At 34.5% G+C, this 25,861-nt stretch overlaps 3 protein-coding genes across 3 annotated transcripts; 2 read left to right on the top strand and 1 right to left on the bottom strand.

The window, feature by feature from the left end:
* Positions 1-16: 16 nt before the first annotated feature.
* On the top strand, positions 17-1,852 carry LOC113291255. Its single transcript, XM_026540808.1, has 3 exons — positions 17-641; positions 768-1,130; positions 1,443-1,852. Exons 1-3 carry the CDS (start codon positions 17-19, stop codon positions 1,850-1,852), a joined length of 1,398 nt encoding a protein of 465 aa, XP_026396593.1.
* A 1,252-nt stretch (positions 1,853-3,104) lies between these two features.
* On the top strand, positions 3,105-4,136 carry LOC113291254. Its single transcript, XM_026540807.1, has 2 exons — positions 3,105-3,645; positions 3,739-4,136. Exons 1-2 carry the CDS (start codon positions 3,105-3,107, stop codon positions 4,134-4,136), a joined length of 939 nt encoding a protein of 312 aa, XP_026396592.1.
* Positions 4,137-12,854: 8,718 nt separating this feature from the next.
* Positions 12,855-16,743, bottom strand: LOC113288738. The gene is made up of 5 exons (XM_026537859.1): positions 16,540-16,743; positions 16,374-16,444; positions 15,857-15,893; positions 13,322-13,532; positions 12,855-13,245 (listed from the first exon to the last, which is right to left on the bottom strand). The coding sequence occupies exons 1-5, from the start codon at positions 16,550-16,552 to the stop codon at positions 13,212-13,214; spliced, it is 366 nt and encodes a 121-aa protein (XP_026393644.1). The 5' UTR covers positions 16,553-16,743; the 3' UTR covers positions 12,855-13,211.
* Between the last annotated feature and the right edge of the window lie 9,118 nt (positions 16,744-25,861).

Genomic DNA, 25,861 nt, shown 5'->3' with positions numbered 1-25,861 from the left:
TTACGAATTTTTCGTAATGGCCATTTGCAACGGCCATTTTGTAACGGCCACAAAGCCGTTACGAATCTTAGTTACGAATCCAGGAATTTGGTGTAGTGGGGGTTTTGGTAAAAAATCTGCTAATAAGAAACTTATTCTACTGTGTAAGAATGTCAACCCTAATATTATCTTCCTCTATGAGACCAAAATGAACAAATACATGGCAGCTAGGAAACTCAGAAATATGAGATTTCCTTGTACCTTTAATGTTCTAAGTATTGGGAGAAATGGTGGTCTTGCTCTTTCTTGGATGAAAGAAGTACAAGTCAACATTATATCATCCAGTCTGAGGGGCATCTATGTTACTACTACTGATATAATCCACTCTAAGACCTGCCATATTCATTTCATGTATGGTGAACCTAATAGTAGTCTAAGACAAGCCTTTTGGGAACAACAATGTCAACAGATCAACGTCCCTTTAGATGAACCTGTTTTCTTTATAGGAGATTTTAATGCCCTCATAAGAACTGAAGATAAAAATGGTGGCCTAGAAGTAGATGACCCTGATTTTGAAAATCTTAGAAATTTTTGTTCTGTCTTTAATCTGCATGATGCTGGTTTTTCTGGACCAAGGTGTACCTGGTCTAATATGCAACAAGGTCCTGATTTGATTCTTGAAAGATTAGATAGATGTCTTATTAATCAAACTGCTGAAGATCTTTTTCCTAAACTTTGTGTTAACAACATCCCTAGGGACTCTTCTGATCATTTCCCTATGCATATAGGTTTTAACTATGAGGATACTTGTATGCCTAGACCTTTCCATTTTATGGCCATGTGGATAGAGGATCCTACTTGTAGAGATATTATAGATAATTCTTGGTCTGTTAATGTGGTAGGCTCCCCTGCCTACAAACTTAAAGTTACGCTCTTAAGTACCAAGAAAGGCCTAAGAGATTGGAATAAATCTTCTTTTGGTAATATTCAAACTAATATATCCACTATTAGAAAAGAATTAGTTGACCTCCAAATTTTCAATCCAACTGATACTAGTAATACTTCTATACTTAAAGCCAGGTTGGAATATCTGTACAACCTGGAGGAGTTATATTGGAAGGAAAAATATAGAGAAGTCTGGCTCTTGGAAGGTGACAGAAATTCACCATATTTCCATAGAGTAACTCTCTTTAGAATAGAAATAAATGCCATTAGCTGGATAAAGAACTCCTTGAATGCTATTCTAATAGATAGAGATAGTATTGGAAACTCTTTCATAGATTATTTCAAAAGTTTGTATTCCTCCCATCCTCAGCAAAAAAGATGAAATTCTTGCTGACCTTCCCATTAAGTTCTCTAAAGAAGATAATGCATCCTTAAATATGCCTCTGACTCCAGAGGAAATTAAGAATGTTGTCTTCCAAATGGGGAAAAAAAGGCTCCTGGTCCTGATGGTTTTACAGGTCTTTTTTATCAAAAACATTGGGACATTGTGGGAGAAGCTGTTGTTGATATGACTCAAACCTTCTTTAGAACTGGTAACATTGCTAAGGTTTTTAATCATACCAATATAGCACTTATCTCCAAAGTCCCTCTTGCTGAATTGGTTACTCAGTATAGGCCAATAGGTCTCTGTAATTTCATCTACAAAATTCTTTCTAAAATTCTGGATAATAGGCTGAAACCCTTTATTAACAATATCATTTCTCAAAACCAAAGTGCTTTTATCCCCAAGAGAAGTATTTCTGATAACATTTTGCTAGCTAATGAGGCCATTTATGCTGTCAATCATAATGATAAGGTTGAGGGGATAACTGCCATCAAACTTGATATGTCTAAGGCCCATGACAACCTTGAATGGAAATTTTCTTGAAAAAGTATTAACTAAAATGGGTTTGTCTAACCATTGGGTTAAATTGATAAATCAGTGTGTCTCTACTGTTTCCTATTCTGTTCTTCTTAATGGTAGCCCTACTGGTTTTTTCCAACATGAGAGAGGTCTAAGGCAGGGAAATCCTCTCTCTCCCTATCTTTATATCATTTGTTCTGAGGCCCTATCTTCTTACATTGATAGCCTTCAGAAAAAGGGGACCTTAGAAGGCATTAAAGTCTGTAAGAGGCTCCTGAAATGACTCATCTTTTGTTTGCTGATGATTCTCTCTTGTTTTCTAAAGAAACTGGAAAAAAAATCATGTCATAAAAGACTATCTCCAAAAGTACTGCCTAGCTTCTGAGCAAGAAATCAATTTTGAAAAATCTGGTATTTTGTTTAGCAGGAAGATTCCTAAACATAGGAAAGCTATTTTGGCCAATATTTTGGATATCCAAAGCAGAGATTTAGGAGAAAAATATCTTGGAACTCCCACTGTTTTCCAAGCCTCTAAAATCCAGACCCATATGGGTATTCTCCAAGCTATTGATGCCAGGATTTCTATCTGGCTTCATAAGCTATTATCTCAAGCTGCCAGAACTACTCTGATCAAGCACATTGGCCAAGCTATTCCTCTTTTTTAAATGAGAGCCTTTCTTATTCCTAAACACCTCTGTAAACAAATGGATTCTCACCTCTGCAAGTTCTGGTGGGGTGAAACTTTAGATCCTAAGGATGCACCTCCTTGGTTGGGATATCTTATGCTCCCCCAAAGCTGAAGGTGGTATGGGGTTCAGAAAGGCTGAGTTAAACAACCTAGATATGTTTGCTAGGAATGCCCGGAGAATCTTATAAAATCCTAATTGCTTATTGGCCACTGTTCTTAAGGCTAAATATTTCCCTAAAACTGATTTTTTAATTGCTAAATGCACTGCCAATTGCTCTTGGACTTGGAAGTGTCTGCATGTTATCAGGGAACTTATAAAACCCTTTATTTCTTGGATTGTTGGGGATGGTCAATTCATTGACCCATGGTATGATAAATGGATCCCTTCTTTGGGTTCTGCCACACCCAACCCTCTTGTCCCTCCTGATCCTAGTATCAAAGTTGATTATTTTATTGATACCCAAACTAGAAGTTGGGATGTGTCTAGACGTAACACCCATTTTGATAATGCTTCAGTCGAGAAGATTATCTTCATTCCCTTAAGCCAGCTTTGCACACCTGACAGGAGGGCTTGGGATCTTTTAAAGAATGGCAACTTTTCTTCTAAATCTGCCTATTTGGGGCTCAGAGGCCTTAGGCCTTCCCCTTGCAAAAATCTTTGGAGATGTATTTGGAAAGTTAGAGTACCCTATAGAATTCATGTGTTTCTTTGGAGAGCAGCTAGAAATATTTTTCCCTCCAGAACTGTCCTTCACACTAGAATGCCTATGCATAGTGTGGATTTTCCTAGGTGTTCTGGATCCTCAGGAAACTATTATGCATTGTTTGGTCACTTGCCCCTTTGCTAGTAAGGTCTGGTTCATTTCTGACTTCAATATCAACACTCAATTTTTTCAGGACAATTCTTTTACTGACTGGCTTCTCTTCTGGTTAATTGATACTCAGTCTAAACTGCCTGAGGATGATCAATGTCTTTTTGTGGATATCCTATGGTCTCTCTGGACAAGTAGAAACAACCTCATTTTCCAAGGAATTAAGGAGAACTTCACTGCTGTCTTAGCTAGAGCTATGCTTCTCACTAGGAAGTCTAGGAATCCTAGTCTGACTATCCCCACTACCATGCATGTCAGTATTTATGATAAATGGATGCCCCCCTCTTTTGGTTGGATTAAATGTAATATTGATGGTGCCTTTGATATTGTCTCTGGATAAAATAATGCAGGGTATGTGATGCGAGACTTCACAAAAAAAGCAACCTTTTGTGCTTCCTTAGTTTTTAATGTTCACTCTGCTGAAGAAGCTGAAGTAAGAGCCATCTGGGCAGTCCTAAAGAAAGCTGTGGAACAACACCTATCTCACATCATCATAGAAAGTGATGTGAAAGCTTTCATCGACCAATTTTCAGATGGGAATTTCGATGGAGACACAAGGACGGATGCTATCTTTAATGACATTCTATTTTTCTCTACTAAGTTATCTGCTTTTATTTTTAGTTTTCAACCTAGAGTTTATAATTATGTAGCTTATGAGCTTGCTCTGTGGGCTAAACAAAACAATTCTACCATGTACTGGTTTAAACCCCCTGTTTGGATTCTTCCAACAGTTGAGGAGGACCATTAGCCTTGTTGAAGGCCTTTGCTTAAATAAATAAAAAAAGAAAAAAAAAAGTAGTGAAGTACATTACTACTCCACATATTCTTTCCATGGAGTATGGAGTCATAAGTCATGACTCATGACCATACTTAAAGTTTTGGTTGCTGTCATATAACATGTTCAATTATATTGTTAGGGTAAGTATTATGAATCTATGATGCACTAAGTCTTTTTTTTTTCTTTTTTTTTTTGCTATAATCTAGCAATGAGCAACCATTGTGGTAACGAAATTTGCTAGATTTTAATAGTTATTGTCATGATCATACTTTACTTGTTAGCTTCAAAAGGGTTCAATTTCCTATTTCACTTCGTAGTACGATGGTTAGTTTCTTATAATTCCTTTTTTGTAGTTATAATTAAAAGTCATGAAATAAATTTGTTAAGGTCTTATAATCTTTAAAAGGAAAAGATACGAGAAGTTATTATTTTTTAAGCCGTCACTCAACTACGAGAGTTGGGATTCAATTTAAACTCTAGTACGACTTTTCAAAATAGATTCAGGAATTAAGATATAAATTAGAAAAGTATAAGGTACAAAGTCCTTACAATCTGGCGATTGGTATTTACTTTATAATCATCCCATGATGCTCATTCATGTACCTCTATTTTCCATAGGATAATGGAAACCAACAAAACCTAAAATCATCGTGGCTCCGGCTCTCATGAGAGCAGATCGGAGAAGATCTTCTCCAAATCATCACATAAATCTTCTCCTCTCTTTCCTTACTTGCTTTAGTTTATGTTTAGCTTTTTTTTTCCTTCAATTTTTTAGCTTTTTTATAATAGATCTAGTAGTCTATAGAATAATTTCTAGTTGTTTAGGAATTTGATCTTCTGATATTCCTCTCGTTATTTGTTTTTGCTTTAATCAGATGGTATTGTAGTTTATCTTTTATTGTTGTTGTGGAATTTTATTGGGTTTCTTCATATTCTTTGTCATGGGTTTCATGATTTTTGTTTTGAAGCTGAAGTGTTGCAAATATGTTTTAGTTTTCAGAACCACATAACTAGTGTTATCATCATCAACAACAAGATCTCTAGCAACTGAACCAAGATCTCCAGAAACAGATCGAATCACCGCAAGAATGGAAGCATCCTCATCATAGACCAAGATAACAGATACCAAGACACCAGAAACCAAGATACCAGCAGTAACATCAGACACAAAGACATCGATTCAGATATTTTCTCATCGATTCAGACCGATCCATTAAATCTATGTTGCTTAACTTAGTTAGTTTAGTTTAGTTAACCGATCCATTAAATCTCTATTATAATCAATAAACCAGCTGTGTCTGAGCCTGTTCAAGGAGTCAACACCAATGTGATCATAAAGCCTAAAGTGAAGGATTTCTTTCCCAAGGGGTCGTTAAGCACGAAAAAAAAAATTCTTCTAAATATCTTACTAATCTTAGTAAGTTAAAGAAATGATCTTCTAAATCTCTTACTACTTATAATAATATTTTAATGGGTAAGATCATGAAATTTGGTTCTATAATGGGGTTAAGCTTTCCCTCTTCAAAGGTAAATCGTTAAGAAATCAGAAGAGTTTAACCCTGGAAGAGGTCGATGAAAGTCCTCCTTAATGTCGGTAGCGCTTTTACTTTAGTTCGCAAGCTACAATAGTCCTTTGGTTCTCAAGGTATGTCAAAAGCTTCCCATCTGATGCTCTTTGTTTGTTCTTGGAACTTCTTTACTATTAGTTTTTTCTTTGTTCTTTCACTTTTGTTAGGGTTGTTTTTCCCTCCTTAAGTTTTGTTCACCTGCACACGACTTGTGTCTTCTTAATACAATTCCCTTTGATTGAAAAAAATAATAATTTAGTTAATCACAAGTTGTTGAAAAACCCTGAGAAATGGTTTGATTATTTGATGATCCCTACTATACAATTTGCATAGTTTTTTTTTTGTTTCAAACAAAATATTTAAGGCTATTTAACCATTCCTATAATTACCCTGCCCTTGGAGTTATGGAATGTTAGAGTTACTATAGATGGAATCCTATAATCAGAATTTGTGGAGTCCGAAAGATGTTGTAATATTGATGTACGGTATTCTGTTAATATGTTCGATCTGTAACAGCTCTTGTATTTGTCCCGATTTTGTATTGGAGATATTAATGAATAGTTGAGGCTTGCCTCTTTTCCGGAAAAAAAAAAAGGTCTTTACTTTATGATTGAGATTCTTATATATTGATAAAAAAAATTTACAAAATGAATAACATGTAAATAAAATTTGAAGCTAATAATTCTTGCAACCACAAACAAAATTATTAGAATCCAGAATTATCATGTATTTATGTTTACAATTTTATATTATCACCAAAAAACAAAAACTACCAGAATTATATCAATCACCCAAATCTTTGTACCGCATGGTTAATCAAAGACAATATCATCTATTATCTCTGATCAGAAAAGAAAAAAAATCATTTATTATCAATCAAAGCCAATATCATCTATTATCTCTGATCAGAAAAGAAAAAAAATCATTTATTATCAATCACCTGTAATAAAAGCATTATTACTAGTGTTATTTCATCTTGGGAAACCAACAAGGAAAATTCTCACATCATCATCATGATTATTAGCATGAAGTTATTGTTGATCAATGATCACTTAGTACATGTGAGGATCAAGTAAAACGCCTAAACAAGAAGAGTCACTGATGATATATATTCATCCATTGACTCTCAGTCTCAAGGACAGAGCTATGTGTATACTAGAGGTGGCTCCCGCCACCCCTTAAATTTTGAAATTCTTCCTTAGTTACAGGTGAAATGGTTTAATCGTGATACTTTAGCCACCCCTAAATTATTTGATTACATAAAATAGATACGGAAAAAATATTTCTTGAAGTTTTTTTAGGATTCTAATTACGTGAGAGTCGTGGGACTACTTTGACCACGTCTTAGACACAGTTTTTTCTTATACACAGTTAGCAAACATGTTTTGTATTTCAAATTTTAGTTTCTCTTTTACGAAATTGATGGATATGTAATATAGTATCAAAGAAGAGAAGATATGTTACACTGTATCAAAGAAGAGAAATATATTTTACTAAATGCAAGAGACGATAAGACTATTCAACTTTACTTTATTTGAGATCAACAAGGTGACTTTAAAATTGAAGATTTTGAGGTATTTTATGTTTTTCATACATTTTTTTCACTTTACATTAAAGAATGGGAAATATATTTATCATGAACTTGATTTTTTTTCTTTCATATGTAAAATGCATAGTCTGTTAATTTCTTATTTTGATCAAATAAATAATATTATTAGGGGTTAAGATTTTTTACATTACGATATATTTTATAAGTACATGGATTTTCAAAAAGTAATTTGTTCTGTTATTATGCCTGTTAGAGCATTGCTCGGTCGAACTCGCAAGCGTTGCTATCTCAAGCTTGTTGTCAAGTTTAGTTGCCAAAACTATAAGTCTTGATTTCTACTCTACTCATAGCTAAGTCTCGGACTAGGATAGAAAGTGTAGTTGATATCTAGACTCCACGACATTCATCATGCAAAGACGAATAAGTAATCAAGGAACTGGTGGAAATTCATCGACAAAAAGGTATGTGGAGACTTGAACTTATCTATCACTCAAAAGTCTACTCTATCTCCTATCTTGAGACAAAAGTCGTATTGCTATATAGACTATGATTATACACATGTACTATTTCGAGCTGAGTTTATCTCGCTTATCTATTTCTCGAAATATGTGTTGGTAAGCTTTCGCTTTGGCCAAGTTCATCTTTACTAGTGACGAAAGTCATATTTGTTTCAATTACCTGAAAATCGCTTTGACGAAAAATAGTTTGTGAACAACAACTATATAACATCCTCTAAGAATGTTTCAGTGGTTGAAATGAGAGTTTAGAATATATAACCATGATTGAATATAAGCATTGTGTGATACCTTATACTTGTATAAGTCCAAAATCCTTGAACCAAAGTATGCGTACTTTGTTGCTCAGGATAACTGGAACTAAAGTCCGCGTACCAGTACGCGCACTTCCGGAAGTTCACATCCCGTGAATTTCTGCTGGAGTTTGTGAACTGAAAACAAACTTATTCCGGGTACTTAAGTATACGTACAAGTATGCGTACTTAAGTGGGTTATTTTCTAAAAACAGTTTAATTCGTGAACTAAGACATTTATATATTAAGGAATGCAATCTTTTCAAACCGTGGCTATAATGTTCATTAATCGATTCGAGTAAATCAAGACTGTTTTCGTTTCGATTGTGTATTGTATACTTCTATGATATCTAAGCAATTCAACAATTCTCTAACTAGTTCATTAGTCATTTGAACTAGTTGTGGTAAAGAAGAATAAGGTTGATATGAAAGTGTTCATGTGGCTAACCTATGGTTAACTACTGTTGAACCAACGGCTTGTACACGTTTAGGTACGGTTACACAAACCTAAGGGCAATTCCTATGGCAATCAACAAACTTATTGTTTTGTTGAGCCACGTGGATGAACAAACTGCATTCTCCACTATGGGTAACAAGGTAAAATGAACAAATATGATGTTTTAGGGTCCTACTAGTGATTTTATTAATAAGAGTTGGGTCCCACTAATGATTTTATTTATATAAACTAATAAGAGTTGGGTCCCACGAATGATTTTATTTATATAAACTAACAAGAGTTGGGTCCCACAGATTATTTATATAATAATAAAAAATAAACCCTAAATATAATAACCGGGTTTGGGAGAGAGAAAAGCACTGGGCAATCTTCCTTCCAACTCCAGCGATCTTCCCTCCAACTCCAGCGATCTTCCCTACAACTCTGCGTCTGTTGTACGATCGCCCGACCTATCATTAAGCGCGTGTTACATCATCCTACTCAATGAACAAACCAACAAATTTGTTAGTTTGAAAATTCATTTTTCATGTTTGTTGAGTCCATAATGGGAGTTATTGGGAATATATGTTTTAAAAATATTATTAATTTCCAATAAGTTAGTGTCTCATTTAAATGGTTTTATTGTGACATTTATTCTTCCTTTAAAGAATAAATTAATTTCATTTTTTATTTCAAAAATCGTTTTTTGTTGAATTGGTTAATGCTGCTAATTACCAACTTATTAATGCATTTCATTTAATCTTATTTCATTCTTTGACTATTAAAAATAAGATTTTGATGAAAAGAATTTAGAGAGTTGTTGAAACCTTCTTTTTTTTTTTTATATAGAGAGAGTTTTTCATTTTTATGTCTCTTGAGTTTTAAGGAAAAATGTTTTGGCTAGAAAGAAAAACAAGTGTGTGAGCATCCTTGATTTTTCTAAAAGAGTTTCTGAGCAAGAATGAAGTGTAGAAGTTTCACATCCTCTCACCGTGCAAGAGTGATTGTGTAAGAGATTGATCTTGGCTGTTTTATCCTGGAGACGACGCACCATTGAAGAACTGCTTGCATAATCTTGGGGAGAGCCGCGAAACGTCTTAAAGAAAGCGACCTAGTCAGCGACTCGGCCATAACAAAGTTTTGTTCGTTTTTTGTGATTATTTTTCCGGAATAATTCATAAATTGTTCCAACAATTTTAAGACGGTTTATTCTGCCACACGAATCGAAAGAAACGATTGTTCAAACGCGATAAGTATCATTGTTTTATTTCGTTTTATAGAATTATAATTTGTATAATTTTTCTTTACCGATTGAATATGATGCTTGAGATTTTAGGTTACTTTATACCTAAAATTAATTTTTCGTCTAATATTGATGAAGTAGGATATTAACATGGTTATGATTTTTCTTTATGAATTTTTTTTAACATAAGAAAATATTGTTGATGATAAACGAATGTTTTTTAACATGTTGTTGAATTTTATGTGAATCTCTTTAACTATAACGAATTGGGTCTAGAAATTTTTACTTGATATACTAGACATCATGAGGATCATCCATGTCGATTTCAGATTTTTTGGAGTCTGAAAAGTATTTTTAGAGTATTTTACAAAACTTCATAACGTTGCTGAAAATTTCTGACGGGTTGAAATTTAATCCTGATTAATTTCGGTTTTCTGATCTTTATGTTGATATTTTGGGTTTATGTGTAAGATGAAACTTGTAAATCATGAACTTATCTTCAAAATCCATTTTGAAATTTCCTATTTGGATTTTTAGTTTCAGAGATGTGGTGATTTCGAAATTGTTGTGTATGTGTGTCCAAAATAGGAGACATGATACTTGAGATTAGAGATTAGAGATGCAAGAAATTACATTAAAAGTCATGTTTTGATTCTAGTACTTCATACTCTTGTTTTGGTAATGAAAAATAAGATTATTGTTAGCAATCAAACTAGTGCACCACATATGTTTGATAAAATGCTTGATAGAGAGTTATAAATATATGATGTTATAACTATAGAACTTTAAATCTTTGTTTGAAATTTAAGAGAAACTTGGAGTACTATAATTTAATTGATTTTTAAGTAATTATGTAAGTGCATACCTTACTTATTTTTGGTTTCGAATGCTCACATGTGAATGATTGTGACAGGTGCATGAGAATTCACCTACTTGAGCAAGTTTCTATTTTCCAATGAAATAAAAATTGCGGAAGATTAATCGATGTGTAGAGCAATGGGGTTGCTGATTTCTTTGTTGTTGTGCAAAGAGTGGACAATGGTTTATAACCAATTGAGCTTTCAAAGCAATTGAGGTATGGTTGACGAATTATTTATAGTTATTATAGTGATCAAATAATGGCATTCTAAATTGAATAAATTGACTGTTCAATCTCAGAATAAAATTTTGGGAAACATGATATTGAGAATTATTGTGTATGACAATAAACATGTGACTCATATAAGTTTGGAACTTATGAGATAGAATTTGATGTGAAACCAAAACCGAAAGAATTAGAAACCTAGTCAAAACAAATGTGAATATCAACTCTCACCAAGAAATGAACATACTATTGTTTATGAAGTTATTTTCTATTCTTGCATGGCATTGCAAGGATATAAAATGTTATTAACAACGCCTTTCAAGCTAAGTTAATGTGAATTATGGATACAGTGAGAGGTTGGTATATATTGGTGTTTTACACCATGTTTGTTTTGATAGGTTATGGACCTATAGTTCAAAAGTTGAACCAAATCATTTTAAAGAAAGTGGTGTTGAGATATACTCACATCACTAGGATTTTTGGTATTGGTACAATCTCAAAGTTTACTTTGGGTAGAATAATCTTGTTAAAGATGTTCATACTTCCGAAATGAGAAATAATTCTGGTTTCCGCCTATCTTGTTATTAACAAGATTGAGATTAGAAATTTGTTGAGCTTGATCACTGCACTACTACAAGTGATAGGTTATGGATAAAATGTTTGAATATAATATTAAAAATTTATCATAACATGAATTGGATTTTGAATATTTGAAATATGAGTTTTTGTATGCTTTTAGAAACCAATGAGTTAGTGATGAATATGAGCATGTTATATTTTCTTATAAACTTGGTGAATTCTTTGAGTAACATGTATGTAACCTTACCTAACTCATAAAAGCATGTACATTTTCAAATCTTACGCAACTTGCAATGATATTGGATGAAATAAAATATTTGAGAATTTTATAAAGATGCTTCGAGTAACTTGTCTTGTTATCAAATATGATTATTGAGTAGTGAATTAGGTAATGTTGCTTTCACGAAAATTGTTTGAATTTTTATTCTCTATATTGTGCAAAACATTTTGGGTTTAGATCATTGGTTCATTATTTTTTCACATGGGATCTTTGGATATTGTTTTGAAATTCTTGTTTGAGTTAAAAAAATAGTGGGGGTTCCATACCCTATGTTTTTACCAACTTTGATTCAAATTAGAGGGACTAGAAAAATGAATGTGACAAGTAATTCACTAAAATGAACCTAGAAAAGCATATATATATGGTGAGATTAAATTTTAGTCATGAATATTTTGTTTCTTATATTTTATAAAATAACTTCTATAGAGAGTAACTTTGTTCTTCAAAAAAAATTAAATCTTTGGAAAAAAGGTTTTATGAGCCTATTATTTTTAGACAAGCAAACGGAAAATTGTTGACTCTTGCATTCATGTCGCTAAATAACTTACATGCTTGTTTTGTTGATGTTGTTTCTACGATGTATGATTTGTTATAGTCATAAGTAGAAATATATACTTTTGTGTAAGTTAAAGATGAGAATCTATGTAAAGCAAGCATGGAAAACTGTGTAGTTTCTACAATAAAAGAATCATATAAGTTGGATAAGTTATCATTTATATTCTGAAATCAACTTTAAAACAATAAAAAAAAATTGTTTACTTGATTCATTCGAATGATTTCAGAATTAATGAAAGTGAAATGCACAATACTCTTTGTATTGTAAGCATAAGTGATTTGATGAATTTTTGTTGTAACTTATAGGATGAAAATGAAATTGAGAACATGATTAGTTTACCATTTCATATGAAAGACTTGGACTTAACCCGTGCCATAATGGCACGGGCATAATACGGTTGCCCACTAATTGTGCATTCATACTATTAACACATATCTTCATCAACAACAGAGGCCGCTAGTTTTTGAGTTTACACCAAACTTATCCATGATTTACGTGTAGTGATGTAATGTGAGTGTAACAATGGTACTAACCAAATTGAACAATTTTGCAGTCATACTGTAAAAGGTTACTTGAATTTAAACAAACATCTGAACAAAATATTAAAAAAATCTTGGTACGAATTTATAGAGCACAAAGCCATAAATCCAGTAATAGATAAATGGTTGAAAAGGGATAACATAATATAGGATCCTGCTTCAAAGTTCTAGCAGTTCACATCTGTATTGTGGTTTCCGTATCACTAAAGATAAATTACTACAGATGAATCATACTTAACCAAAGACATACATGGATGTGTCGTCACCAACTTTTTTGCAGGGATTTCATTTTGTTGGGCTGATCTTGATCATCATCATAATGAGAGACATTTTCACGCTTGAATGTTTCACAAATCAGATGGAGGTGGTGCGTTCTGTGTTAGGTAACTTCACCACACTGATGCTAGTGAGCCTTGAATTTCCACCCCATTGACAACCTATTGTTACATTATTTTAGGAATGTAAATAAATGGTGCCACCCAATTTTAATAATAGGATTGAGGAAAAACTCACATTTTCGTCGAGAAACAGAATATCCAAGATGGTGATATAATTGTTTCCCATGAAATCCACTTCATTCCATTTTCTAAATATCCATATTTGAGTTTTCCATGGATACCCTTCACCAATTCGGGAAGCTGGTCCAAGGTCTTGTAGGTGATGCCAGCAGCCCTGAAAGCCTTTTGGAGGGATTGCAGTGAATCTGGAAACCCACTCGAAGCATCTGCATGAGCATGGAAAAATGGATAAATACCACACCATATGCTTGATAGAATAAAAATGTCAAGGCCGATCAATAGGGACACCTAAATATACCTGGAACTATGTGAACAACCAAGATAAAACCAAGAACAGATGCTTAGATTGTAAACGAAGGACGCGCTTACTTAAGGAGTAGATGCAACGTGAAAGATAATCCAGAGGTTTATATAGCCGAATTTCAAGATATCAAAAGCTCTTTGTGTAACTTAAATAATAAATGAGCAGATGGGCATATTATGGAAGATGGATGTTTTATATCAGGGTTACACTCGAGTAGAAATTACAAACCAATAAGCATACGAACCCCAATTCTTGGCATGTAAAATTTTAACGATGGACAAAAATGCATGTCAAGTGTTCCTATTTTGTGAAACACGTGTTCAAAGGGCTGAGACGAAATCTTTACACATGAATTGAATATTTTGTAATACACAACTTATTATTTCAACACTGCATGTATGGTGTTATCTTGTTTTTCATTCTAACGACGATATCTTAGTAATGGTGTAAACACATTCACAACAACAACGTTAATGACAACATATATGGATACTAATGTTTGTAGATGAATTGAGTAAACAACAAACTTTTAATTCTCGTCAGAGGTTTGCAACCTAAGAACTTGAGAAAGTGAGTATGTACATTTTGATAGACAGTGCAAGAATGGAACAACTCTATCAAAAAAAAAAAATCATCTGATGTTAGAAATCAAATCTTACCTCTACAATGCAAAGATGCTTACTGGTAAGGCTAACAACTCTTGGTTTTTCTGGATTTTAATGATACCTATGTAACATCTTTTGATTAATATTGCAGCTTAAAGTAAAAGAAACAAAGGTATGATAATATGCTACAAACCATCGCTGCCTTGCACACACCATAGATACTGGGAAGGAGCAATAAAAAGTGGTTGTTCTGGAATTGGAGCTTCCAGACTTAGTATACATTTAAGAAAATGTTTTTGCATCTCAATACATGTTGCAATACCATCTGTATTCTCAATGAGAGTGGGTCAAGAATATATACCTTTTGGATGTCAAAGTTCAGGTAGATCTCTACGATCAATTCTATTTGGTCCTAATCAGTATGATCAAACTAAACATACAACATCTATAGGATTTGTTTCTTAAAATAAAATTTCTTATATCCAAACACAAAAGGATTGCAGCGAACGCATAAGTTTCTGCAACTCACAATGTTCAAACTAAATCTTACAAAAACCAACACCAAAAGAACACCTTAAATATGTTAATAAAACTTGGGGCAAATATTTCATATGAATCCAAAAATTCCAAAAGTTATATAATCCAAAATCTAGTGGTCTTGTATAGAAGTATCCAAATAAGGTTGAGATGCATATATGTGAAACCTAGTGCAAGTACTACCCAAATAAGGTTGAGATGCATATATGTGAAACCTAAAAGGCTCATACTAACTCAAATGAGTAATTAATATTCATGACTCAAATGAAATTTGCATACCCACATCGACACAGAATCAATCGTTCTAACAGATTATGTCAAACATAAATTCAAAAATAAAAAATGAATAAGTCAGGAATGTTCTTTAGAACCCACTCCCTAAGGGGGAAAAACTTAAACCAATTACCTCTCCGATCTCACAGAAAAGAATCAATTGAAAATAAGGCAATACATATATATATATATATATATTCAATCGATTGATTCACTTAAATCTAAAACATAAAAAATAAATATGGAGAGAGAATCGATAAATGTATCTAATTCAGGTGAAGCGTGAAGGGCATGTAAACCTAGACATGCAGCAAGGAGGGAGAGGAATAGTTTGATTTGAGTAGGGAAAATGATGGCATTTCATTAGTTGGGAAGAGGGGCACTAACAGTTGATGAGAGAATAACAGTTACATTATATGGGATCAAGCATAACCGTCAATTTATCTAACATTTACATCTCCCGTCTCCCTTGGTCATAGGCACAATGCTGTCGAGTCAGACCTGATATAATGTAACACTTATTCGAATAATTGATATACAACTTACAGCAGTGATACACTCACCGAAGGAATGTACCGTGAAATGTACCGCATGGGGATCGGACGGTCCCGGCAATGCTTCTCAATATTGGGATGTGGAGTGGGGCATGAGTGGGTCCCACCACCCCACTCACACGGTACAAGTTGCGGTGCACTCCTTCGGTGTACTAATCATTTCTGTACAACTTAACCTGCAACGAACACACAACCAGAAGCGGAATGAAAATTGATCCAATAATTGTTTACAATTATAAAGCATAAGGGTCACTTACACAGGAGAGAGAAAAGTAAAACCAAACCATAATGCACCTGCGTGAACAGGAAACCATGTGAGTAGTTACCTACTTACCACCAAGTTTATCCCAAGATGGTGCGACACAACATGAAAAAACACTGAGAACAACAATCCAAATAATGAATCGAGACAATTCATACGTGAATGGAGGCACATTAAAGCGCGAGAGGCTGAAATGCCAGCATAACCACAATTTATGATCACTGACTGACCGTAAAGGTAGCAAGATCCTACATATAACAGGGTTCATGTAGTCATATTAGCTAGGTCAGAATTCAAGTTTGAAGCACCGTTGGTCAATCAACAGTCTCCATCTCTTTACCTTGGTTTAAACCTTTTATCAAACAGATTAAGTGCACTCCTAATATCCAAAATACCCAATAAATAAATGATACCCAACACAATTTTTTCCATCCTCATCATCAAGTATCACATAAAAAAAATCTCACAACTAACAAAAACGTAATCAAGAAAAAACAAAAGAAAGGAGATACCTCGTAAGATTTATCAGTACAACCCATGTAGATTTTGAAGTTGTTATGATCAAAAGTTGCTTTCATTCCCCCTGGACCAACAAATGTACAAATAGAGGACGGGAGTTAATTACATGACACAGAGAGAAATGGCTGGAAAAAAAACCTTACAAAGAGAAGAACAAACCTGATAAAATCATTTTTTTTTCAAACAAAATGGTTGAACAAAAAACTCAAGATAGATAAAATAAAGGGTGTTTCAGATGCAGCCATGGTTTCTAAATTAACTTATTGAGATTTACAAAGAGTAATAGAAAAATTCCAAGATTTTCTCCACATCCCCTTTCCCCGTTTTGTTTCTGATTTTCATTTGTTAAGAACACCCTCTGAGATATAACATATCCAAAAGAAATCTGAACAGGTTTTCGTGGAATCAACCACAACCATAGATTTATGTTTGCCAAGGACCAATCCTGACCACTCTTTAGCTAGGCAAAGTTTATCCAAACTGTGTCATGTATTCTTGACTTGACTGAAGATGTGTATATATGTTTTTGAAATAAATTTTCTATTTCTTTGGATCTATTTCATTTCAATGAAAATAGAATTTTAAATAGAGATAGAAGTATATATATAGTCTGACTCTAAACAAGCTTTCATTCTTTGTTTTAGTGCTAATGCTTTTGAAATTGTATGTGATTGCACTAGACATGAGTACGGTAAATCAGTATGTTTCTTTGCTACGTGACTGACTATATATATGTAAAATTGTTTTTGTAGTGGGGGTTTAATATATTACTTCCGCAGTGGGGGTTTTATATTCAGATTTACGAATCCTAGTATGGAAAATTGGTAAAATTTTGAGAAGGTTATGAGGTGTTTCAAACACACCTTATACCGAAAAATACACTATATAAATAGTTACTGCAATCCTTTAAGGATATTGCGAAGCTGATTGGACATCCTTTCAGATGAATCCTTTAAGGGATGGAGCGATTCGATCCTCTAATAGATAAAGGAACAGACATATCAATCCAATGCGATAGTACCGCGGCTAATGCATTAATTGAAAACGTAACGACAACTATAAGAGTTGATTTTATGAGAATATTGATTATATAGTGTCTGAAAAGAGTTTTCATTAGTCCTTTGACGAAAGGATTGATAAGAAGATGTGAGTACATCTTAGGGATGAGGTTGATGACCATTGAGATTGAGTCATCTGTGATGCATACCCAACCTAGAAATAGGTTCAAAGGGACTATACGAAGTTATAGGTAATATGGAGATGCGAGAATCATGCTTTTGAAGAATTCATCCCACGACATGATATCCTGAAGCGAGTAAGGTTGAGTTTCCTTTTTAATTTTTAACTTTTAAACTCTTAATGATGTTTATATCTCTATTTATAGTTGGGTACTTTCATGAGTACTCTTTATAAACTCACCTATGTGGATGTGAAAGTGTGGCCGCTTTCTATGAGAATATGGGCAGTTCTCTAGATCATTCATTAAACTGGGATACAAGCACATGGCCATAATGTGTTGTCTTTAGACTTTACACTAGTATAGTCGTGTGTGTTAAGCGATCTTCTTATCTTCTAGAGTTCAATACTTGTGTTCACTCTATGGTCAGATATTTAGAGAGCCTATTAACACTATTAAAGGTTCAAGTCGCGAGACATCTTTGCTTATGCACATCTCTATACGTTCATGCTCAATGTTTTGAAAAATATAAGTGGGGGATTGTTGGGAATATATGTTTTAAAAACATTATTAATTTCCAATAAATTAGTGTCTCATTTAAATGGTTTTATTGTGACATTTATTCTTCCTTTAAAGAATAAATTAATTTCATTTTTAATGTCAAAAATCGTTTTTTGTTGAAATGGTTAATGATGCTAACTACCAACTTATTAATGCATTTAATTTAATCTTATTTAATTCTTTGACTATTAAAAATAAGATTTTGATGAAAAGAATTTAGAGAGTTGTTGAAACATTTTTCTTTCTTTTTTTTTATATAGAGAGAGTTTTTCATTTTTATGTCTCTTGAGTTTTAAGGAAAAATGTTTTTGGCTAGAAAGAAAAAAAAGTGTGTGAGCACCCTTGATTTTTCTAAAAGAGTTTCTGAGCAAGAATGAAGTGTAGAAGTTTCACATCCTCTCACCGTGCAAGAGTAATTGTGTAAGAGATTGATCTCGGTTGTTTTATCCTGGGGACGACGCGCCATTGAAGAACTGCTTGCACAATCTTGGGCAGAGCCGCGAGACGTCTTAAAGAAAGTGACCTAGTCAGCGACTCGGCCATAACAAAGTTTTGTTTATTTTTTGTGATTATTTTTCCCGCATAATTCAGAAATTGTTTCAACAGGAGCAAAATGAACAAAGTTGATAGTTTTTTCACTCCATAGGAACTTCTCTAAATGAACGTGCATTTCATGTGTGTATAACAAGATAAGTTCGATATAACGGTTGAAAGATATTAACTTGAATCTAATCAGGTTTTTCATCTAACAGTGAATATTGAATGCTTTGTTACCAAGGTAACTTAGATTGGAAACCCTGATTTGAAGACTATATAAAGGAGAACTCTAACAACTGGGAAACCTAATCCCCACACCTCCTGTGTAATACTAGTTGTATACTAGAGTTGATTCTCCTTTAACCTTAGGTTTCTATCGAGACCCTGTAGGTTAACGACTTGAAGACTTCATTGGGATTGTGAAGCCAGACCCAACTATCTTCTATATAGTTGCGTGATCTGATCTTGTTGTTTCTATCGTATTTGAGTACAATCGTAAGGATTGGCTTGAGACTAATTTCTCCGATAGGAAAGATAGAAAAGTAGTCATAAACATCTTCGTCTCATCCTTTGTGATTCCACGATATCTTGTTTCGCTAGTCGATTAAGATTATTGTGAGGTGATTGATATTGAAAAAGCAGGGGTCTAACAACACCACCCAATATTTCTCTTAGCAATCTGTATGGACAAACTCGAATATACTTTTAAGAGAATCAACAAGACTCAATCAATTAAAAGTATATCAACGAGTTTATATCTCTCTTCTTGATTTGATTTACTAAAGCAAGAACTGTGAGTTCTAATCAAATACAAGGAATAACTTGGATGGTACCAAAGACCAATATCCAAGGATCAATCAATATCAATCAACAACCAAAGCTCGGATTTCCAATTGATTAATTCAAACGCACAACCTGTATTATTTCAATTATATAAACAAATAGAAATAACATAGATACCAGAAATTTTGTTAACGAGGAAACCGCAAATGCAGAAAAACCCCGGGACCTAGTCCAGATTGAACACACACTGTATGAAGCCGCTATAGACACTAGCCTACTCCAAGAGATAACTTCGGACTGGACTGTAGTTCAACCCCAATCAATCTCCCACTGATCCAAGGTACAGTTATGCCCCTACGTCTCTGATCCCACCAGGATACTGCACACTTGATTCCCTTAGCTGATCTCATCCACAACTAAGAGTTGCTACGACCCAAAATCGCAGTCTTTGACAATAAACAAATCTGTCTCCCACAGACATGTCTATCAAAGGATCAATATGTCTCCCTGGTAGCTCAAGGAATGAGACCTAAAAACTACAACCTATGTTTTACCTACAAGTATACAGGGTCTTGATGAAGATAGAATGTAAAAAGAGGTTTGTCCACAGGGACTTGGAGGATTTGCTAAAGTTTTCTAAATTTCTAAAGTTATCTGAATTCAAAAGAAGGTACTAAGGTTTTTGATTCCACTACTTGACCCTAGGCTAAGGAAATTATGATGCAATGTATGTCTTGTTCTTTCATGAAAGACTACAATGAGGATTCTACTAACTATCCTAACCAAATTACCCCTAGCATCAGTTGTCTTTAATCAGCACAACTAATCACAGGCATTTAGCTTCTCTAGCTAGTTTAGCTTAAGGCAATCTCTCTAGTGGATTGAATTCTTGGCCAAATACCTAGCTCCACTCCTAGTATCAGCTGTCTTCTAACAGCACAGGTGATCACAAGCAGGTAGCCCAAATGGTTAAGCATTCATCCTAAGGCAATTCAGCTCAATAAAGAACATACAAATACATTAACATTCCTAGCATATGATCAAGAGCTTCCTCTAAACCCTAGCAAGTGAATTAGAACATGGACATGCTTGTAATCATGATACTAACAGGTATAAACATGCTCCACATTCCACAACATACAATTCACATTCAACCTTTATGCATAAGAGAGATTCAACAAGGATGAATTGAAAATGAATTTCGAAATTAATATTGAACTGCAAATATTGCTCACTGGCTAGCCCAGAGATGCCGAATTTTACAACCCCTAACACCCTTTTATAGTTACAACAAAAAAATTCCAAAACCAAATCAGTGAAATTAGGGTTTTACAAAAAATCCTTACCTAATCTCTGAAAACGATTGATAGCTCTCACCCATGCTTCCTTGTCGTCTGCTGATGCTACCCATGCCTTCGATTTATCCTCTAACCTCACCTATTTCATCAACTCCTAACCTAGGGTTCCTGTGAGATGAAACGATTAGGAGGTGATGTAATAAGTGGCTAGAAAAGTAGGTCTTGGTTGTTAGAAGTGATGATGGCTCGAGTGGTGGTGGTTGAGTGATTTGGGGGGAGAAGATGGTGGTGATTGAGTGATTTGGGGGAGAAGATGGTGGTGATGGAGACAGCGTCGCTGTTGCAGAAGAGGGGAAGAAGGAGATGGCTCGATGGGTTTGGGCTAGGGTGTGTTTGTTTTGGGTATAGGGTTAGGTTGTTCGAGTGTCAGGCGGGTACAACAAATCTTGATGTCTTGCGAAGATGAGCCGTGGGATAATATCTTCTGGGACGGATCTAACGGCGAGATGGAGACAGATCATGAGCGACCGTTGGATGCCTGATACAACGAAACTAACGGCTCAAGATGGAGTTAGGTGATGTAGTGTTGGTCAGGTGCATCGAAATCTGATGCATGATGACGCAGCGACCGTTGGATGATGGAATGGATCCAATCTTACGGTTAAGAAGGAAAACGGGTTTGGGTTTTGAATTTTGGGTTTAGGATATGGATTTGGGTTTAGGAATTGGATTTAGGCTTAGGTAATCTTGAGCCCACTTCTTCTTTAAGAACAATTTCTTCCTTTTTAAGCCCATTTTTATCCTTGAGTCTTCCATAACACATTCTTCACTTCTTTTCCGCTAGAGTTTCCACCGGCTTTCTCCCGTGTCTTTGCTCTTTTGGCTCCGCAACTCATCTAGTCTTTATTTGGTACCTAAAAATACAAAATTAAACAATATTAAGTAATTATCCTTGAGGAGAGTAAAATACAAAATTCATTACAAATGGGGGAATTATGGTATGCAAAATGGGATAAGTGCCAATAAAACGATGATAAATAATGCAATATTTGGCGCCTATCACTCCCACAGATAAACCCGAAAGGTTTTGTTTCGTATTTTGATAATAATCAAGGTGAACAGGAACCAATTGGTAATCCGGTCTTATATTCCCGAAGAACAGCCTAGAGTTATCAATCACCTCACAACAATCTTAATCGTATGGTAGCGAAACAAGATGTTGCAGAATCACAAACAATGAGATGAAGATGTTTGTGATTACTTTTTATATCTTGCCTATCGGAGATATCAATCTCAAGCCAATCAATCTGATTGTACTCGTACAATAGAAGATGCAAGATCACATCACACAACTACGATAAAAGTAGTATCGGTCTGGCTTCACAATCCCAATGAAGTCTTTAAGTCGTTAACCTGATTTTAGAAGAAGAAAACCAAAGGTTAAAGGAGAATCGACTCTAGCACGCAAACTAGTATCACACGTAAGGTGTGGGGAATAGTTTTACACAATACTAGAAGTCTCCTTTATATAGTCTTTCAAATTAGGGTTTGCAATCAATGTTAGCTTAGTAACAAAGCATTCAATATTCACCGTTAGATGAAAACCTGATTTAGATTCAAGCTAATATTTCTCAACCGTTAGATCAAAAACTTAGCTTGTTACACACACTTGACAATGCACACTTCTAGGTTTGTTAACCGTACCCACACGTATGCACTTGTTGGTTCAACAATAGTTAACTAAAAGGTTAGCCATATGAGCATTTCATATCAACCACTTTGTTCTTCACCATAACTAGTTCAAAATGACTTCAAATGAACTAGTTAGAGAGTTGTTAAATTGCAAGGAAATCTTATGTACTACACAAGACACAATTGAAGCAAAGATGATTTGATTCACTTGAATCGGTTCATGAACTTTTATAGCCACGGTTTGAAAACTACATTCCTTAGTACTTTTAAGTTTAAGTTCAGAAATCATCTTCAAATATATAACCTTCTCAAGTTCGCAGACTAGGTTTGCGGACTTAAGTTACCGGGCAAAGTTTACAAACTCCAGCAGAAATTCTCGGGTATGAGATCTTCGCCAGTTCGCAGACTGAGTTCGTGGAATTAGCTTCACGCAAGTAGTTTGTCAACTCCAGCAGAAATTCTCGGGTTTGAGAACTTCGGCAGTTCGCGGACTGAGTTCACGGATTTGGCTCACGCCATTCTTCTGGTTCTCTTGATCAACAAAGTTTGCAAACTTTGGTTCAAGCAATAGGACTTATACATAAATGTGTTTCCACAACAATTCTTATGTCCACCATTGGTTATGTAATCTAAACTCTCATTCCAATCATTGAAACATTCTTAGAGGACGTTATATAGTTGTTACACCATTTCTCATGAAAGAAATTTTCAAGATGATTGAAACATATCATGACTTTCGTCACATGGTAAAGATAAACTTGATCGAAGCGAAAAGCTTACCAACACATATTTCGAGATATAGATAGGCGAGGTATACTCGGCTCAAAATACCAAATGTGTGTAATCCAAGTCTATATATATAGCATACGACTTCTTGTCTCAAATAGTAGGAGATAGAGTAGATAGACTTTTGAGTGACAGATAAGTTCAAGTCTTCGCATACCTTTTTGTCGATAAGTTCCACCGATTCCTTAAGTAGCTCTTCTACTTATATGATGAATCGCCATGAAGTCCTTGAGCTCAAATACACTTTCTATCCTAGTCCGAGACTTGGCTATAATAGGCTAGAAATCAAGACTTATAGTTTTGATCACTAACATTGACAAACATACTTGAGATAGCAACGCATGCGAGTTCGACCGAGCAATGCTCTAACAATCTCCCCCTTTGTCAATTTTAGTGACAAAACTATCAATACATATGGAATACAAAAAAGATAAAGAAACTTTAGTAGCTCCTATTTTACATGTCTAATCTTCAACATTCCTTGAAATCTTCGTCACTTCCAAGTACTCCAATGATCCCAAAGGTTGTAAGTTTAGCATCACCGCTGTTGATTATCCGTAGCTATAACAATGGGAAAGCATCGGTATCGATCATTGTTATACAGTATCATAGTATTATTACACAGTGTCAAAGTACAATTGTATCACAACTTCAACAATAATACTATGGTGATATGTATCACTCCCCTTTAGTCAATACTCCATCTCACATGGAAACCACTCCCACTTACACAATGATCCGAAAACCATATGTATTTGTAGTGTGAACTACATATTAATTCTCCCCCTTTTTGTCTATAAAATTGGCAAAGGAACAAGAACGGGATCATAATGAAATTTCCGAAAGAGACATTTCATGACTAAAAGATAAAATACATACCAACTAATTTAGATGCAATCATAAAGCCGATGTTAAATGCATTCATCAAGGAGTTTAAAGATACAAGATAACCCCTCTAAAATTCCACAGCCACTCACCCCTCAAGATATGACCATTAAGCAAAAGTTCAAAAGAACTCTCCCCCATTTGATGTCATTTCCGAAAGAACAACAAGAGCGACCTTAATTTCAAAAGAAAAGAAGGATTTTGGAGCAAAAATGACACTAACAAGACAAAAAAAACTCTACAGAAACTGAACTGGAGTAAACCTACTGGAGTTTCAAACTCAATTGCCCAAAAGATAGAGATAAACATAGGGGAAAGAGTTATAGAAACGTTTTAATGAACTAAAACAACACCAACAGACTTCCGCAAGTGTTGAAACGTAGCAGTGTCTGATGCTTTGGTAAGAATATCAGCCAATTGTTGTTCAGAAGGCACAAATTCCATACTTATGATACCATTTTCATAGAGATCATGAATAAAATGGTACCTTATGTCAATGTTCTTTGTTATTGAGTGCTCAACGGGATTCTAAGTGATTCGAATCGCACTAGAGTTATCACAAAAGATCTTCATTATTCCAGTATCAACTCCATAATCATCTAGCATTTGTTTCATCCATAAGAGTTGAGTACATCATGATCCAGCAGCAATATATTCTGCCTCACATGTAGACAGGGATTGAGAATTTTGCTTCTTGCTATGCCAAGCTAAAAGATTTAGTCCTACATAGTAGAAACCCCCTGATGTACTTTTTTTGTCTTCTACACATCCTGCCCAATCAGCATCTGAATAAGTAGATAGGTAAGTGTTAGTATCAAAGTGTAAGATAAACCATACCTAACAGTGTGATTAATATATCGAATGATCCTTTTTGCAGCTGCAAGATGAGATTCCTTTGGATTTTCCTGAAACCTGGCACAACAACCAACACTGAAAGAAATATCAGGTCTAGTGGTTGTAAGATACAAAAGGCTACCAATAATAGATCGATACAACTTTTGATCCACTTTTCCTCCTTTCTCATCTCTATGTAGTTTACCAGTAATGGGCATAGGTGTCAATTTTAGGGAAGACTTATCCAGACCGAAACTTGTCACAAGGTCTCGAGCATACTTCTCTTGGGATAAGTAAATTCCATCCTTATGTTGTTGAATTTGTAATTCTAAGAAGAATTTTAATTCACCAACATTGCTCATTTAAAATTCCTTAGCAAGAGAGACTTGGAAGTCCTTTGCAAATTTTTCAGAAGTTGATCCATAGATGATATCATCTACATAGATTTGAGAAATAACCACATCTTTCCCACTCCATTTAGTAAACAAATTTTTTATCAGCTCTGCCTATTGAAAAACCTTTTCTAATGAGAGAAGTGGTAAGTTTTTCAAACCAGGCTCTAGGTGCTTGTTTCAACCCATACAATGTCTTTTTGAGTTTTAGCACATGATATGGGAAATCAGGGTTTTCAAACCCCTTAGGTTGAGCGACATAGACTTCCTCCTTTAAAATTCCGTTTAGTAATGCATATTTTATATCCATTTGAAACAACTTAACCTTAAGAAAACAAGCATGAGCTAACAAAAGACGAATGGACTCAAGGCGTGCCACATGAGAAAAGGTCTCGTCAAACTCAATCCCTTCAATCTGTAAATATCCTTGAGCGACAGTTCTATCTTTGTTTCTGACAATCGTGCCAAATTCATTAGACGACTTATTCTTGAATATCCATTTGGTACCAACAATATTGATATTGGAGGGAAAAGGT

Source organism: Papaver somniferum, chromosome 6 (assembly GCF_003573695.1).
Source record: "Papaver somniferum cultivar HN1 chromosome 6, ASM357369v1, whole genome shotgun sequence".
Classification (NCBI taxonomy): domain Eukaryota; kingdom Viridiplantae; phylum Streptophyta; class Magnoliopsida; order Ranunculales; family Papaveraceae; genus Papaver; species Papaver somniferum.
The sequence above is the reverse complement of the archived record's forward strand: the minus strand, read 5'-3'. Positions and strand labels throughout refer to the sequence as shown.

Bases quoted from the DNA above. Each gene is read 5' to 3' on its own strand.
- LOC113291255 (XM_026540808.1), top strand. From the start codon at position 17: ATGGCCATTTGCAACGGCCATTTTGTAACGGCCACAAAGCCGTTACGA. The intron at 642-767 runs GTCCTGATTTGA...CTATGCATATAG, and splicing joins CTGGTCTAATATGCAACAAG to GTTTTAACTATGAGGATACT. The intron at 1,131-1,442 runs GTGACAGAAATT...ATGGTTTTACAG, and splicing joins AGAAGTCTGGCTCTTGGAAG to GTCTTTTTTATCAAAAACAT.
- LOC113291254 (XM_026540807.1), top strand. From the start codon at position 3,105: ATGGCAACTTTTCTTCTAAATCTGCCTATTTGGGGCTCAGAGGCCTTA. The intron at 3,646-3,738 runs GTATTTATGATA...AAAATAATGCAG, and splicing joins CCCCACTACCATGCATGTCA to GGTATGTGATGCGAGACTTC.
- LOC113288738 (XM_026537859.1), bottom strand. The intron at 13,533-15,856 runs GTAAGTGACCCT...ATGCTCATGCAG, and splicing joins TTTACTTTTCTCTCTCCTGT to ATGCTTCGAGTGGGTTTCCA. The intron at 13,246-13,321 runs GTGAGTTTTTCC...ATGTAACAATAG, and splicing joins TTCTGTTTCTCGACGAAAAT to GTTGTCAATGGGGTGGAAAT.